Here is an 18962-nt window from a genome sequence, read left to right on the forward strand (position 1 = left end):
GCTGACCTGGCTGCAGTTTTTACGGTGTGTCCAACTCTTCTGGCACTAGTGATCAGAGGCTGAATCTTGAATTGGCAGCAGAGGCAGTCAGTGCGATACTGTATACTATAGACAGACCTAAGTCTCTGTAACATCTGTGTGCGATGTAAAATAGGATTATTGTTTTAAGTAATGAAAGTTGCTCATTATCTCTGGCCAAAAGTAAATATTAAGGATTATACAGTAACTGGTAATGCCTTTTAAAACCCTTGAACATCCCCCTTAAGTCCACCGATTTCCATGACAAGAGCTGAAGTTTGCCGAGGACACCTTTTTACCGCTTGCATCATTCAGTTTCAAGGCTAAAAACTGCTGTTCAATCCATCAAATGTGAAGTTCAAAGAACTGTTATATCTCTGAGCCAACTTTGGCTCCTGCTGGTGCCAAGATTATAGCCTGTCACACACAGACCAGTGGTATTATTTGCACAGCAGAGGGTAGAGCGGTGGCATGGCAGAAGGGAGGCACAGGAAGTGCAATGGCAGACTGACAAAATGTGATTATATGCAATTATTTTGAGATGATTTGAAAGTGAAAGCTTATTTTTTTCAACGATTCGGGGGAGAAGACAATTTTGTCAAAAAAGAATGTATTCAAAGACTGACAGATCGATAGCTGACATCCTTTTAAAGATTTCTTTGTTTAAAATTAGACAGTTTTAAAAAAAGAGGCATTGTTTGGACCATACAGCAAAAGGAAACCCTTTTATACAGTGCAGTGAAATTAGATTATTTTTTTCTGCTGCTATAGTGCACCACACACACCCAGCACAGAGCGTACATGTGTTTGAACATCTCTTCTTTTACACTGGCGTCATGAGAGCCTTTATCTGAGCACTGATGCTACTCAAAAAAAGCTTCCCCATAACTTGATTTTCTCCAGGAGCCGATTACCGGGGAAATCTTCCATTTTATTTCTGTACAAAAAAGTAGAGCTGACTGCTTCAGCCACAGACTCAGGTAAATACAGGTGACAGTTATAGTAGATCCAATATCGATTACGCATGCTAAATCCCTTTTACATTAGTCAGAAGAGATGTATAGCTAACAGGGAGAAGAGGTCAGATTAAAGGACATTGTGAATTTGAGAGAACTGACTGCAGAGTTTTGTTCACTGGAATATTTTAATGGAAAAACTTTTTGTTTTGCCTTCATTATTATTTCTTGTTACCTTCAGAGGTTTAATCAAGAAAACTGAGACATAACCCAGAGTAGAATTTTGGACATGATGATGCTCCATTGGAAAGGCTTCATTTTCAACAGTTTGATTATATTATAATGTCACAACATTGTCAGATATTCCTAAAAATGGATTAGGACTCCAGAGGTTAATAAAAATATCAGTCTCAAAAACAGGATTGTCGTGGACAAGGAAGGGCATGCTCCGTTGGTTCCAGTGCTTGCACATCGCGTTTAAAGTTACATTACATCAGCATGCAATTTGAACTGGAAGAGCAACGGAGCAAGGTCATTCAGATGGATGAGGGACATTAAGGGAGCTGTGTAATTAGATGAAGAAACCCCCAGGTCACTGTTTATTTTTTTTCAAATGTCCTTGTGGTGCTATATTCATACTAGCCATGATGTATGATGTATCATCCACAGAGAGGCACTAATTACAGAAACATTTCCCGGGTAATGAAAGGGATAAAAACTACTCCTTGTTTCCAATCATGGCTACACGAGAAAACTAGTTCTTGTGTTTTCTTCAGCCTTAACCCCGAACTCTTTCTCTATCTCCTAAGCCTTTGGGATTTGATTTGAGGTCAGAGTTGGGGGTGAGTTTAGCTTGTCAGTGCTTTTCAGTGGAGGAATGAGGTAGGAGTCGACTGTAGGTACACAAAGAAACGGTGGCAAAAGTGTTGGTCAAATTTGATGCTGGAACAGGGCGAACCCGGGTCAGTGCAGCCAGACAGGATAATATTATGACAAGGCTTAAGGAGGAATTTGTAAGCTTTTTGGGGGTTTATATTACTGCTTGCATTGAGGCTTAATGGAGATTAAAAACTAAATAAATAAATAAACATCTGGTCAAATAAATGTTGGTCACATCATCAGTGGTAATGCTCATTTTCATTCATTTAACTTCTTTATCATATTAATGTTTAGTGAACTTGTCTTCTCCCTCCTGGAGAACTTTTGCACATGCACATAGGCTTTGGTATCATTTGTATTCTATATTTGATATGTATGTATGTATTCAGAATGAATTTCTTAGCAAATCAACTGTCTTAGATTTTTCACATTGATTGCAATTTCCTTTATTTAAGATTAAAGGGTACTTCTACTAATGTAGAATCTAAACATTTGCCTGTGAAAACCCTCTGATAGTCTGCACTACGCAGGATTTTTTATCACTTAATCGATTCCAAACGAAAAAAGGAATAATTTCCATTTGAAAAGTCCTAAAAGGATAGTTCAACATTTTGGGAAATAAGCTTATTGTAGTATAGAGCTCGGGTCAGGAAGCTATTTGCTGAGCTAAGCATAAATCCAGCTGGTGCTAATAAGCATATTTGTGAACTTTAGAAACCGGGCTAGCCGGTTCCCCTTGCTTCCAGCCTTTTTGCTAAGCTAAGCTAACCGACCCCTGGCTGTACATGTAGTTCCACACTTAACTCACAAACACTAGAGTGGTGTTGCTTGCTATTTAACTCAAAGCAAGAAATCAAACAAGCCCCAAAAGTTGTACTATTCCTTTAAAGCTTTACATCTGTATCACCAGCATATCACAGCAAGACAGGTTGTGCTCCAAAGGAACATTAATGAAGTGTACAAAGTGGATCACAGTGGCGCTCCATTATCCTCATGATGGTGCATCACACATCAACATGTAAGTGATGGTAGATGTGATGAATGTTGCATAATGGGAATCTGAATTCCTTTTTAACTTCCTCTGATGAGATGCTACACACTCTAGGTGGAAGGCATGTAAGCTGTTAATTATTTTTGCGAACACTAGTTGAATACTCACTGATTGCACAGTTTTTTTCAGAGGGTAGACAAAGGATCGTAATTAAATTTGTCCTGAAGAAGGGTTCATTGTGTCTTTCTTTGTATTATCAGATTGGAGCTCTGTTATCAAAGACTTTTCATGAGCTTGAAAACTAACACGTAGCATAGAAACCTGAGCACTTTCAAGGATGCCATTCACTAAACTTTTAAACATAGATGGCCTTTTTAGGGCTTGTGTCATTTCCTTAGCGAACCATGCATGTGTCTATGCACTGCGTCTTTGGATATGGCTGCAAGTATATGTGTGAAATCACTCTCTGACAGCTACAGCTGTAATAGGGCTCATCCCATTGTACTCGGGGCATGTTATTGTCTCTTGTGTATGGCTCGAATCCACCACCTACTATGTGCCTCTCCCCCATTCTACTGAAAGCCTGTCAACAGCCATTATTCCTAGCAAGACCTCTGCTGTGATCCCTGCCATGTTTCATTAAAGTGTGGCAATTCATTCCAAAGCCCACTGTCTGAGCATGTTAGCTAGTACTAAAATTATTGCATGTGAGTGTTCGTGTGTGTGTGCCCATTGCTATTCTTCTTCTTCTTCCTAACCTCTTGTCATTCCTGTGGATGAACAGCAGCAAAAGGGGCTGAGCAGACATGTTTGCCTTCTCCAGTTCTATTTCACAATGAAGTCTGAGTTGCGTGCGTGTGTGTGTGTGCGTGTGTGTGTGTGTGTGTGTGTGTGTGTGTGTGTGTGTGTGTGTGTGTGTGTGTGTGTGTGTGTTGTTTGTGCGTGCGTGTGTGTCTGTGTGTGTCTGTTGTTAAATAATTAACGCTGTACGCTGCTTCGCTGCAACACATCCCTCACACACTGTTCTGATTAAGGGAGCCCCAAGAGATAAACACTGCCTGCCTTCCCTGCACAGTAACTAATTCTGCATGTACATGTCTCTGGGTGTGTGTGTGTGTGTGTGTGTGTGTGTGTGTGTGTGTGTGTGTGCGTGTGCGTGTGCGTGTGTGTGCGCGTGTGTGTGTGTGTGTGTGTGTGTGTGTGTGTGTACTGGAGGATGGGTAAGACACTCTTTGTGTCATGAGTAATGACTTTTCCCGTGTCACTGGTTGTGTACTTAATATTCTTCCACGTGACTGCTTGTGTGTTGTATCCCTGCATTATGTGTTTGTGTGTTTGTTTTGTGCACGCTACTCCTGTGTGTTCACTCATTAGAGAAGGGTCAGAGGTTAAGGAGTAGCACCAATTTTCTAGAGAAACAGTTCGATACCACTGCAGGAAATATTGCTCATAACATGGATAGGTTAACAAGTTTATAGATAATAATATATTTTACTAGCATAATATATATTTTGTCTTTCTATTTCTACACCAGTATTAACAAATACATAAAAAAATATCTTTGTTTGTTTTCTTGAAACCAATGCAAGGAAAATTATCTCATTGGTTGTATTCATTATGTGTGGAAATATGAGTGAGTTTTCGGTCATAAATGCCAGAGAACTTTACGTACAATGTGATCGCGTCCGCAGTGTAGCACTCTAAACATACTATGCGTATTTCTTAATCAAAATATTAACATCTTGTTGTGTTTGTAAAGTAGGGATAGTTGATTTTTTTGGCCACTCTGGGACAGTAGAACAATCTCTAAACACAACATTGACATATTATCACGTTATGTCATCAAGCTGACACGGAAAAACGCTCATATAGAGTCATGTGTTTGGCCACCTGGTCAACGTTAGTCCAATATTTGGAGGGAAATATCCTGCTCTCTAGCTGCTAAATGCTCCCGTTTAGTCACCAGCTTCTCACAAATTTTGTGTGGTGATGAGCAAGTGGCAGACAGCCCCCCTCTGTGATTGGAAACAACGCTGATAAGAGCAGTAAGAGTGAACCAAAACAGAAAAGTCACAACTAAACAAAGAGCTAAAAGATGCTAAACCCTCAATACAGATATGGGGAACTGCAGAGTCGGGTGATAAGTCTCTGAGGGTTTTTTGATTCCTTGTTATTAATACAATAATGAATAAAGTATTAGTGAAGGCTTGATTAGAGGCCTTCAACGTGTTACATCAATGACTCTCCGCTTCACCTAAGTGTCAGACAAACATTCAAACTCCACGTATCCATTTCCCGTTCTCGTTTCCTGACACCTTAATCTCAACTGAAAGCCTGTGACGCTCTGTTCTTGCTGTTCCTTTGTATTGATTTGGTTGGTGGACTGTTTGGCTGGCAGATTGGATTAGAGTCCAGCTGTATTCCAGCCTGAAGGGAGAGTAGCTGTGTTGTGTTTGCAGACCGGGCAGATAGCTACCACAGAGACAGTCTGATCCATTCTAACTTCGTAGAGCATCTCTGGAGAAACATATCACAATAAAAACCTAATATGGTTTACACAAGTTAGCCACAGAAGAATTCAACATGGTTTAGAGGTGTTTCAGGTTGAGAAGTTCAGAGCTGTCAGTTACTTGGTGAATAGTACACACTACCGTAAAGCACATGTGAGTAGGCAGATGGATGCTGATGGAGAGCACTGTGTACTCAAGGATGTGGAAGTGGATGTACATCACAATGCTCTAAATTACTTTTGCAGTCCTGCTTCTTTTTTCCACTATTTCTCTTTTAAGGGTGTGTCCATGTCACAGTTGAGCTACATCTTGACAAGACCGGTGCATACGGCTGTGTACTTGCTGTTGATAATGGCTCGCACTATTGAGTCATAGCTTAGCAACAAGCCTGCTGTCCTATTTTTGGTTTCGGGCAATTATCCACAATGCAGTGTGATGGTGTGTTCCTATGACATTTCCAGATTGTGGATGTAATGAAGAGAAAAAAGGTTTCTACCCACATCTGTCAAGGGTCTGCAGGGTTTTCCCAAAATATATAAGAATGTTACTAAACCTGGGAACTGAGTGACAGTTTATTTATTTCTATTTAAAAAAAAAATCGGTGTGCAAAGATACAGACACTTGCAAGACAAGAGGGCAAAAGGTCATGTCAACACAAAACACCAAAAATGTTAAGTTATGGGATAGGAAGAAACTAAACTTTTTAATTGTTGGAATGCACAATTCACCACTGTTGTGAAGTGTTTGTATTGGTAAAACTAGTAACATGGTTTACAAATCCATCTCAACTCTTTATTTTTTATTTAAATATCATTATTATACTCTCTCAGAATAACTGTAATTGATTCCTTAGAGTGTGCCATATTTGATATAACTAAATACTAGAATGGAGGTCATATAAAGTCAGATAAGATGTATGAAATGCAGTTATAGCATTGGAGAACCCATTTCTTGCTTTTGTTACTGTAAATGTGAGACACTGTTGATTTGCAAGAGTTTTCAAGAAATGCTCCAGTAATTCTCTACTACACAAATATAAATAATACTTTATAACAATAAGCATCACACATTACAAGGCATTTTATAATGAAATAAGGTCAAGTATCATAATACTTCCTAATTGCTTGTCACTACCTGACATTTTTTTGCAAGGATCATAGTGTACTATTATTGTCATAGTCATAGTACATAATCTTTTTATAACGCGATTATGATCTACTCTAAGGGGTCATTGTTTGCTTTCAGTAAAGTAAAAAACAGTTTTACCACATTTTGTGTTTTCAAACTCTTCAGTTAATACTTCACAGTGAAGGAGAAGGAAAAAAAGAATTCATTTTGACAATTTGAATGACATTGCAATGTTTGTGATTACGCTACTTTCAAGAGTAAAATTAATATTTAAAGCCTCGAGGCTCTAGGCTTCTTCCAGTAATCCAGCTGCTGTAGGGACTGAAAAGAGGTAATTAAAGGGAACCATTGATCTAATAAACTGAGAATGAGGTCAGTTCAGTCTCAAGTCAATCATATTGCAGCAAATGTTCTTATGGCGTCTGTAGCATTCAAGCTAAGTCATTTCTATCTGCATGTAAAACCAAACTATAACTCTGACCACCTGAATCGACAATAAGTAAGTTTCATATAGTAAGTATTACAAGAAGATCATGGTTTGGGGTTTGGAAATCACACAAAAGGGCAGCTACACTACCTGGAATAAATTAAATATAAATGCAACATGCAATCTTTGCAGTAACAAAAAGAAACAATGCAATCGCATAAAAAAAAAAGATAGACAATACAGATAACAGTAAATGTGGGTATACGTTGCAATTCTGCAGAGATTTGTGAATATTAGCTCAAAGCTGTCGGGTCAATATCTCCATTTGTCTTTGTTGTGACCTCTGATGTAAGATCAGAGTTCATAGGTCAGACACAGCTGTCTGGTTGGAGGTTTCTTACTGATTAATGCAATAGAGGTCATGATCTCCCTGTGTCCACTTTGCACAGTACCTTATATTTACTGCTTCTTTTCAATCTGCTCATTGTTGAATCAGAGCAAAAAATGAAAAATCTCATATCTTAGATTGTTTTTCTCTACTTCATCTGATATTCCCTCAGTTTAGACTTTTAAATTAACCCTGTTTCATCAAGAGATGTATCTGATGAAGGAAGAAATGCTGTTTCAGTGTGACTGTGAATGCTTAACCACAGACTTCTCTTCTCTTCAGTGACTGTGATACATCTGTCAATAAGATCTCCAGTCACTGTCTTCGTTATGCTTATATTTTAAACAGGACATGTAGTGAACCTTAATTCCCTGACTATCTGCATTTATTCCTGCCTTTAGACAGACATTTAGTTTTTATATAAATTCATTTTTATGTTATGTTTTTCGTTATGTATTATTGTGTTCCAAGTGGGCTGGTATGAATATAAAGACCACATTTAGATGTTTCAAACTGTTATTACTGATACTATTACAAAATATTTCTCTCCCAAGGTTTGTGGCATATATTACAGCCTGTGTTTGATGTTTCTATTTTTCAATTTTACTATAGACTTTTTATTAGTTTACTACTGCATACTTCATACGCAATCTATATTTATTGTATACTGCCAACTAAATTTCTCTTTAAAGCATGCCATTAACAGCAGACTGTTCATACTGAAGTAAACTCCAGCAATACATCTTCTGCATCACATGACGCTATTGACCACAGAACGTAACCTGCTTGAGCTTCATTTAAATTATAATTGTTTATCACAAATGTGAGTCAGCATTACTTCTTCCACTCCATTGAATATTTTCCAGTTTTATAGTGTCTTTCCACTTAACTCTACCTTGACATCACTCGCCATCATTTGTAATATTTTTTTCCAACGATTAATTATTTAAACCGACTCAATCATTGTTCAGTCAGCAATGCATTTTAGGGTGGTTGAGTATGTCCATTAAATTCACATCTCATAGTCTACTCAGAACCTCTTGCTAATCTAATATATTTGTGCATTTCTCGCGTACACTGAACCCTATACTATGCAGCTGGAATGCACCACAAACTCAATTCTACATCATGAATAGTATGTTAGGAAGCACAGCCTGTTTCCTTCATCATCTTATCTTTTTCTCCTCTTACTCTAATTCACTCCTCTTCCTTTCCATCTGCCCACATTTTGTCTCTCCATTTCATATCCATTCATCATATCCCTCTCTATCCCTACTCAGCATATCTTGACCTCTTTCTCCCTCTCGCTCCATGTCAATGTGCCGTTCGCTACATCTTTGTTTTATCTCCAGCTCGGTCACTTGAACTCTCCTCACAACCAGCATCCGTTTATCCTTTGCTCCTGTGATGTTTTTTGCAACTCATTTCTATTGCTGCTCTGCTGAATTCCCTCTCTCTCACGTTTCCTTTTTCTACATTCCAGCCTGAGATTCGTCTATGTTATGAGCAGCATTTGTAGGATGATATTATTACACGTCTACTAACTGCTGGATAATTCAATAAGCACCACTGAGATGACACACAGTTATAATCTACTTAATGAAGCCACTGTGCTGATTAATTGTGTGCTTTCTCCTGCGTCATTCCTTAACACTCACACCTTACTCTCATTTACTCTTTTTCTCTCTCTCTCTCTTTTCCTCTCCTTCCCTCCTCTTGCTCTCTGCAGGGTGTTGATGGAGAGCCATTCGAATGACAGCCGGGACAGTGGTCATCACTGGTGGAATTCTAGCTACCGTTATCTTACTCCTTATCATCGCAGTACTGTGCTACTGTAGGCTGCAGGTGAGGCCACAGACTGTTTTTCCTGTGAAAGCCCGCAGAGCTGCAAGTAAGGGATGTCATTGAGTATAGCACTTTGTTGATAGTCATAAGTATAACCGCTTTAATCTGTGAAATTGTGTTTGTTACCTTCAGTTACCAAGTATAATAAGATCTTTCTTTCAATCAAAACTTTTCATTTATGAGTGTAGCAGCATTCTTTGTCTGTGTCTGATTCATGCAAAACACAAAGCATAGCTTTGAGGTTGTAGGTTTTTGGTAAATAAACCAAAGAATTGGACAAATACACATTTGGATGTAATGATTAGGTCAGAAGGGTTAGGAAGAAAAGTCAGGGGGTCACCAAAATGAATACAGGTCACCCTGAGGAGAAAATGTATGTCTGGTCCAAATATCTTGTTGATCCATCTCGTAGTTGCTGAGATTTTTCAGTCTGGAGCAAAAACATCTGAATGACCGACATAGCCTGCTCCACCTAGCGTGGCTAAAGCATATATTTAGAGCTTCTTTGGGGTTGTGCTCTGATGTTCACATGGCTGGTCTTAGACAGGCGCTGTACTCTTTAGGAATAAAATTTGAATAGGATTATAGGTGAAAAGAACCTCTTTGTGTATTCATGCTTGACAAACTCCAGTTAGGTTGAAACATCGCTCTTATAAACCACCGGGAAGCATTACTGCAGTTTGTGGATTTAAAGCATGTGGGTTTGTTTCTGTTTTACATTATACTGTAGAAGTTCTGGTACACTGAACTAATCCGCTGTGCAATTCACTGCTTGGACTTTCAATGGTGTATTCAAATTCAGTTTGGCAACAGAATAATTCAGTTACAATTCAACCTACTTGTTACATTTCAGTCTGTTTCTTAATGGAATAGTTCAACATTTTGGGGAGTATGCTTGATCGATTTCTGTTGGAGAGTTAGATGAGTAGATTGATACCACTCTCTCTCAGAGTGGTATCAATCTACTCATCTAATTCTAAGATGATACAAACTTCTATCTTAATTTATCAACTTTACCAACAACCCTAAATCTGCTTTCTCTTGTTTAGCTGTATAGGCTGCAACTGGCACAGTCTAAATACCCTGCAAGTGAACCCTAGAAATCATGAATTGACAAAAAGATGATCTTGTCATCATGTAACTCCCCATTTTAACATCTAGCATGCATAGAGTACTGTTTTAGCTGTATTTAGCTTTGGCATACACAAGATTTGTGTCTCAACGGTTTGGTCTAGAGATATGAAAAATACATAATTTTCCTTTAAGGAGCGTAATAATAATTTCATCAAGAATTACAAATTTCAAAAAGGTATTCATAAACAAGAACAAGAAGTTTCAAGTTTTTTCAGCCTATCGTAATTGATAGGACATAATGCTATTATTGCCATGATCTCAAAAACATATATACATTTTTTTTTGCATATGGATATGTTATTCTGCACTTTATTCCTCTGGATTCAGTAGTCAATCAAAGAGCCTGCCCTCCATTTATATGGGAAAGGGAGGAGGCGAGGCTTAAACCAAAACAATGGGCTGACACTGACAGTGGCTGAATGCTGCAAAATGGGGCTGAGCAGTACTAGAAATTAATTAATATTGTCACTTAATGGAGTTTAAATAGAACAGAACTAATAACAAATTATGTAATGATTTGTACATTAATATGCATATAAATGCTAAATATTTGGCTATGGCAAAACAATTGTCCTACACATAGGGATTCAAGAGCTCTGAACAAGGGCCAGAGACGTTTACAACCTTAATCATTTGATTTAAAACCTACTCTAAAACAGGTGCCTGTGGCTCAACAGGTTTAATTACTGAGTTGGTAGTTGGTGGCTCCTCCTAGCAATGTGTCAAAGTGTCCTTGATCATGGCTATGAACTCCAAATTGCTCCCAATGGTTAGGCTAGGGCCTCATAGGCTAATAGCTCGCTGCCATCCACATGTTAGTGCAAATGGATGACTAAGAGGCAAATTGTAAAGCATCCGGATAAAAGCACTATACAATACAGATATACATATATTAACCAAGATCAACTGAAAACTAAGGTAATATTGAGTGGAAATCATATAATCCTTTTTCATTTAGAGCTGATTACGGTTATTGGCATTCTTATATTTCCCAGCAAAAAATCAAAAGTGATCCACAAATTATGGCTTCATATTAGTTGGCAGGAGGCCAGGAATGTGTAAGCTGCATTTTGTGGGCCAGAAATAGCAACCCTCAAATTCTCCTCTGAGTGGATTCTGTTTGAACTGTAATTGTTGAGGATTGTCACGATGACAATAATTATTCAAAGACAATTTTCTTTTTTGACATCCTGTAGCACACGTCCAGCTTTACTGAGGCGACACATATGATCATCTATACGGTCATGTGGGTTAGGGAGCACCTCATTGGAAAATAGGCTAAAGTGGGGTTAGATTATGAGAAACATCCTCACTCTAAAGACTGTTGAGTGAAAACATGCTTAGTGGGCAAACCAGACAAATCTTACGTTGTTGATAAATGTGTGGAAACATAAATTTAGACGATTTTATATTGCATTTTGTTTGACATTTTCTCCTACTCAATATGAGTAAAACCTCTGGCTTCGTGGTTGCAAGCATATTGTAAAATATTACTACATAACCATAATTGTTAGAATATAGAGGCTGGCATAGACTTTATTGGGAGGATAGTGCATGTAAACTAATTTGCCAACGCATTTGTTTTTCTTTGTTTGGCCTCGCTAACATTTTAATGTAATAAATGTCCCTTCCTTTCTCTTATCTCTCTCTTTATTGTTCATTAACATTCTGTTATGCCTCCTTTTATCTCCCCTCTTCTCTCCCTCATCAATTACAATTTAAATCCTTTGGAACCTTTTTATTTTCCCTGACTCTCCCTTTCTTTTACCTCTGCTCTGCATCATCTCTCTCCCACCACTAGTATTATTGCTGCAAGAAGGAAGAGTCGGAGTCGGAGGAGGAGGAGCCAGACTTTGCCGTAACGTCGCGTCTGCCACCGGTCCACTCTAATCACAACATTGTGGCGGCGACGGCCGCCGCCTCCTCCATCCAGAATGGCCCCGCCCTTTTCTCCACCCCTCCACTGGCCAGGAAACTAACACGCTCACAGACCTTCTGTCCATCCTGTACGCACTATGACCTGCCTTTCTACCTCCAGCCCCCCCCTCAGCCTCAGATCCACCATCAACCAGATGGGTTGAGGAACGGAGGTGACCGGATCAGCTACCGCAGCGTCCAGCAGCAGGAACTGGACCTGCCAGTGCCTGTGAACATTACAAACTACCGTAAACCAAACCTTGCCCGGTCCGTCACCATGAGGGACATGTTCACCCGCAGCTGTAGCATCAGCACTGATGTTTAGCTGGGTGAGTTTGGGGTCAATTCATGACTAAATTAACTCGGATGGCCCGTTCCAAACTGGGCTTGAGTCAGACTTTTTGTCATCTTGACCAGTTTAGTCCAGTCTAGTATGGTCTAATCTAGTCTGATCTCGTTCTCACCTCTTGCAGAATGGAGGACTCAGATGGCTCTCAGGACAGGATTTTCAAAGATACTATGCTCAGGTCCAGGACCTTACACTTGGGCCACTATAGAGTTTAAAGTACTTAAAAGGTGTTAAGTTACCAATTACATGAACTTCTTTTTTTTTTTTTTTCAATAGCTCTTTTGTAACAATAAGAATGGTATTTGTTTTACAGTTTGATGAAGTTTGTGCAGCCCTTCTTCCTGTGGACTCTTGTACATGTGGCCTGAAAGATACACAGATTCCCGCCATGTCAAAATGACATAATCGGCAGGGATTTTCTCTCTGCCATAGCTGCTAATATGATTAGAGAAGTCCAGTGTTTCCCTCTCCTATGACGGGATGATCTGTCTGTTCCTCCATCCACAGATTATAGAGATTTTAAAAAATCACTACCACCAGTGGAGGACGGGGGATGTCATGTTTTAGCTGCAATCCACTGACATTTCAGATGGACTTAACTTAGGCCATGATATTTTACTATCATAAAGGGCTCACAGAAGATGGAAATCCTTGCTTGTTTATTTCCACATCCTTACATAGAGGTCTCCAGTTTGTCGGGAGGCTGGTTTCTCTGAGCGTCAGCTGACAACACCAAGTGTATATACGGTATACATTTCAGCAGAGACAGACCTCTGTGTTCTTGCAGGCAGGGTGGACTCGGTGCCAAAGGGGGTTGGGTTCTTGCATTTGTGTGCATTCGTGTGACTGTGCTTGCATGCATGTGTGTGTGTATGTAATTCGATCAGTTGTTATACCATGACTCCTATTCCATACGATTAGGTCACCCCTGTATGTATACCAAACCTTGTGGTGGGTTGCAATAACATTTTAAAACATTTATTGTAAAAGGTGACAGGATTGTATTAGTTTGCCACTTTACCTTTAAACCCATGCTGATGCAAAGAATGACCCAACCAGACGACGGGACAAAACCTATTTTGTAAATGTTTATTTTACGGATTAATGTTATAACATGGACTGGAGTTGAAGGTGGCAGTCAGAGGAGTACAACGTTTAACTTTACAGTGAGATATTAATTTAAAATTCTTCACAGAAGTTTCAATTTGTGGACCTTTCACTGCATTCCTTACGCCGTCTCTGATTTGTTGATACATGGATATGTGGGCTAAAGATGAATTCACCTTTAAAGGCACATCTATAAATATTTAACAGGCCATAGCATACACTCCAGTCTCTCTCGTCTCCCGACTCGTTGGACTAAGGAATATTTGCTCTTCCTCCGAGGTACTCAGAGAGTTCCTTCTCTGGGTTTTTATTTTCTGCGCTTGGCTAGACCAGCCTGACTGGAGGGCTGATTTTCTGACTGGAGGAGCAGTGGCTGAGTTTTATGGACACAGAACACACATTTAATGAATGAAATTATTTACTGCTGGATTTCAAGAAGAAATGCGTGTGGTTGTGTGAGGGGCTTGAAGCTGATTGGATTGTCCCTTGGATTGCCTCCCTCTCTCTCTCTCTCTCTCTCTCTCTCTCTCTCTCTCTCTCTCTCTCTTTCTGTCTCTAATTTGATTTAACTGAAGTGAGTGATTTTGTTTTAAGTTTTTTCCTCTTGTGACATGTGCTTTACTGCAAATTCACTACGACATATATGCACACACACATACACACACACACACACACACAATCGTGATCCACTTTACATTGACTTACATTAATTTTCTGGAGCTTTACCCTAACCATAACCACAACCAGCCTAATCCTTACCCCTAACTTTACCCTTACCTTCAACCACGTCATCACCCTATAATGTAATAATTTACGTCATGGGGAGATTAATTTGGTCCCCAAAGGGAAGGTGAGTCCCCACAATGTGACTGTATAAACAGATTTATGTACCCACAACATGAGTCATACACACACACACACACACACACACACACACACACACACACACACACACACACACACACACAGTTCTCAATGCTTTGCTTTTACTTTTAAACAGATGTGACAGTTGCACAGGAAATTTTGTGCCATAAAGAATTCTTAGAGAAATTTATTATGACTATTAATATTATTACAAGTGTATATTCAGATGCAGTGTTGCTTTTTCCCTACAGTATTTTAATTACCTGCTTTATTTTATGATCCAGCTGGTTTTTCAGACTCAGTACAGTTCAGCAGACATGTTTCTGTCCTTGTTTCTAATATATAACTAACAGACACATTGTTGCTAATAAAATGGTGTGAAAATCCTTCTGATCTGTTTTGTGGTTGCTGTTTATTTCACCAAAACTAAATGATGATTACTCTTTTCTTGTGGATCATACTCATACGCAAAGGTTTGTGAATGACAAGCCAAGGGGAAGTCATTCGTTCAATTCGGGTAACTTACCCATTTAAAAGGATGTTTGCATTGTGTAGTTTTATATGAAGTGCCTCTTGATTTGTAGGTTTATCAATGGAAGTTTACTGTAATGAGAATGTGCCTGAGCAGGGCTCCACAGGACCATATCTCTGCAGGGACTCAACCATAAGCATGGTGCATCATCTTGGATTATTTTCTTAAATGATCTGCTAAACGCAGGGTAAATATCAGATTGCACCGTTCCACAAACAGCAGAGCCATGCAGAGAATCCTGCAAGAAAATACAAGATTCACTTTTTTGTATAGACCACAGGAATGAAAGTGGCATTTTGAGCATTAGGTTTCCTGATCAAAGCAGCTTTGTTTTGATATCTCTTGGTAGACAAATCATACTTGACAGAAACATATAAGGTAAGAAGATATTATAATAAAAACAGAATAAGATAAGAAGGTATCAATATTAATATTAAAAGGGTTCAATTATAATACTGATCTAAAATAAGAATTTTGGCTGTTAACTACACACTTTAAAGCTGACTAAAAGCTGGGGAATAAAATATATGTTTAAGTCTGAAGAAGACACTGTTGGAGCAGACCTATGTTTTGCTTGTCACATATGTTGGCTATTTTTTATTGATGAAGCTAATAAGCCAACATCTGTTCATCATCTCAACTCATATAGGGAAAATTACTGTTATTTCCTAGCGGCAGCCAACAGATGTTTTCTCTGGAGGCATACAGATGTAAATATGTCTCAGAGAGAAATCTGTTTTAGATTTTATGTTAAAGCTCAAACATAAGATACTGTAACGATTAGGGTTTGTTTGCACACAGATCCAGTCAGCCCTGAGGTGACGAGGTGAGCAGCGTGACGGCAAACATATTTGAATGGGAGGGCTAAGAAACAAGAATGGCACGCCTAAGTGTGATGATAAACCAACCTGACAGTCAGAGGCGAGGAGATGATAGCCACAATGAAAAGTCATCCGGCTAAAAGACGAAAATGGGAAGCTTTATTCTGACAATAAACTGAGTGAGTCAGAGAGGGAAGCAGCCTAATCATTCAATAGGAAAACAACTGAAAACTCTTTCTGAGAGGAAATGGAGGTAGTTATTAGAAGGATGAGTCAGAGCTAATGAATGAGAAATAGCACATACCACAGAACACGCAGACAGATGGAGGCGTATAGGAGCTGATATCAAACCGAGGCCTCCCTGGCAGAGACATGAATAGCCATTTTGTGATGGCAATAATACAACAGCACTGCATCGCATATGAAAAAACCTTTCAGATTATGATGGCGTCTCTTTGATGTAGCTACATCAAACTCTCATTTATTTCTACATGAATTGCACTGTAACAGGGAATTACTGTCACACTAGTGTTCCACTAGGAAGGTTAAAATGGCTGGAAATTTATTTATTTATTCTCTATACAGTCCCCATAATTTAGATGAAATGATGCTACTTGTCCGATAACATCCAATCTCAGAGTGAGGTCTCGAACGCGTTTGGCATACACAGTAGCCTGGCTCAGAGACAACTGCTTTATTATACTGCTCTGTCCAAAAGTAAAGGCATCTGTAACATTCAGCCACAAACACCTGATGTGGGAATCAATACTGTTTTGATTGAGATGTTGCTGTGAAAGTGAGGTTGGAGGTTTGTGGCGGCATCCTTCCATCACGGCTGACAGTGTCCAGCTCAGCAAGAGCCTGCCTCGTAACTAAAACAGCCTAACAATCTATCAAGGAGTCCTTCACCAAGGCTCTGGATGCGTCCGAAAAGATAATATAAGCACCAATCTTTCCCTCTAAATTTACTCCAGCCAACCCTCCAGAATGTAATTGATGTCTGTTCTGGTCTGGTGCACAGCAGGACTATACATTTTTACATGGAGGTGTGCGTTTTGTATCTATTTCTGTATTTGTTTGCGTAAAAGTTTGTGTTGTATTTGTGTGAATAAGCTCTTGTGCAGGCTTTGTGAATTATTTAGAGGCATAATCGCCTCCAGTGTAAGCAGAGCTCGTATAGCTCGGGCCTTTAGAGGTGTATCGATGTTTTATGACATGCTTTGAATCATCCTCCTCATATACCCCTCATCCTGCAGCAGTGTGCCCACTCTCTCTCACCCTGTATGTCCACTGTGTGCTCTCTCTAACTCTCTAGTACAACATGCTTAGTGTGTGTGTGTGTGTGTGTGTGTGTGTGTGTGTGTGTGTGTGTGTGTGTGTGTGTGTGTGTGTGTGTGTGTGTGTGTGTGTGTGTGTGTGTGTGTGTGTGTGTGTGTGTGTGTGTGTGTGTCTATTTTACGGTTCCTGGTCATAATTCTCCAGCAGTGGAATCTAGAAGCAGTACAGAGGATAGGCTGGCCCTCCATGAATTATGAACACAGTAGATATGAGGCTCTCCAACCAATATTACAAGGCAACGCCTCCTACTTCTTCCCCTGTTCCTTTTTCTCATTCCCTTTCCTTGCTCCTCTCGTGCACATATTTTCCTTCCTCTTTCACCTCTCGTGCACTCCTTTTAAATTCTGCTTCACTATGTAAGCTTTTTATGTTTTTCAGATTGTGAAAATAAATTGATTTCCTTGAAGTTTAAAGACATCTGTATGGAAAAAATAATGGTTGCTAACTGCTTTTTAAAGATTATTTCTGGGTGGATTTTAGGCACACTATCGAAAGGTCCTTGAAATTGGATTAGGCCTTTCATGAGCATGTGATATTGTGACCTGTGATGAGCATGAAAGCTCGTTCTTCACCTTGGAAACATAAAACCAAAGGCAAACCTCACCTCAATGTCAACTTACTTATTTTCCAGACAAGCAAATCCCATCTAACAGGCATCCGCAATGGTTGGAGTTTTCTCAGAAAAAGCTACAAAATGGACCTAAAGTTAAGATTTAAAAAAAAAAATCTGAATACAAACATGATTTCAATGGAGACTGAGCTGCTCTAAACACAATTCCTTTTTCCACAAAAGACATTTTGACATGTCACAGTAAGAAACCCCCAAAAACATAATTAATGATGGCTGGATTCCCTTTAGGTGCTTCACATTCAGGGTTCTGGTACGGTACATGCTGTCTCACTGTCACACTGTTATGACTTACTGGGACACTTGAATAGAAAAGAGCCATAATTAATGTTATTAGAAACACCTTCTTTCCCTTCTATGACAAGTCAAACTGTCAACAAATAATTCACCCATCCACCTGCACACTTGACTACTTCTAATTATGTTTATATAAAACACACAGCAGTGTTCTTGAGCATAATGAGGACATACAGAACATCCCTTGCCAGTACTTAAGTCCTTTATCTTGGCGTTCCTGGGACCACTCTTTCCACCAATATGGACATTACTGCCTAAAATAAATACGGGCAGTGAGTCCAAGCTTTGAGAGGTTGGTAGCACATTAGGAAGGAGCTTTTTCCTCAGACTAAAGTACAAAGTACCACCAATATATCACACACACACACTTGTTCACATTAACAATAACAGCAGATGTAACATTTGCTGCAACAAAAATGTCCCTGTCATGTCTAACAAATGAAGCATATGACTGTGTGCGTAATTAATAAAACCCTGAGATGTAAAGCAGCCATTCAGAAAATGTAACACACACACACACACACACACACACACACACACACACACACACACACACACACACACACACACACAGGGATGCATATTGCTGTGTCAGAGTTGTGGAGAAATAGACATCCTCCACAAATCTCTCCCTCTCTCCGTCACACACACACATGGCTGCATGCAGGAGCCATTACCGCCCAGTGTGTGTAACCTTGTGATTTCTAAAAGAAGAAAAGGCCATGCCTCCTGTCTGAATTTTTCATTCCAGACCCTCTCTGTCTCTGTATAACAACTAATAAATAAGCAATGCATCATGAGGACACAACACAGAATGGACTCAATTTGATGTC

General features: G+C 39.4%; 1 protein-coding gene across 1 annotated transcript; it reads left to right on the forward strand.

Annotated features, from left to right (window-relative positions):
• Positions 1 to 9049: 9049 nt before the first annotated feature.
• Positions 9050 to 12518, forward strand: fam163ba (family with sequence similarity 163 member B, genome duplicate a). The gene is made up of 2 exons (XM_054613165.1): positions 9050 to 9142; positions 12078 to 12518. The coding sequence occupies exons 1-2, from the start codon at positions 9050 to 9052 to the stop codon at positions 12516 to 12518; spliced, it is 534 nt and encodes a 177-aa protein (XP_054469140.1).
• The last annotated feature ends 6444 nt before the right edge of the window (positions 12519 to 18962 follow it).

Source organism: Anoplopoma fimbria, chromosome 14 (assembly GCF_027596085.1).
Source record: "Anoplopoma fimbria isolate UVic2021 breed Golden Eagle Sablefish chromosome 14, Afim_UVic_2022, whole genome shotgun sequence".
NCBI classification, from domain to species: Eukaryota; Metazoa; Chordata; class Actinopteri; order Perciformes; family Anoplopomatidae; genus Anoplopoma; species Anoplopoma fimbria.

What these genes read in the sequence shown, in the direction of transcription:
- fam163ba (XM_054613165.1), top strand. Translation starts at nt 9,050, where the DNA reads ATGACAGCCGGGACAGTGGTCATCACTGGTGGAATTCTAGCTACCGTT. An exon ending in TGTGCTACTGTAGGCTGCAG is followed by an intron (nt 9,143 to 12,077) that starts GTGAGGCCACAG and finishes TCCCACCACTAG; the next exon opens with TATTATTGCTGCAAGAAGGA.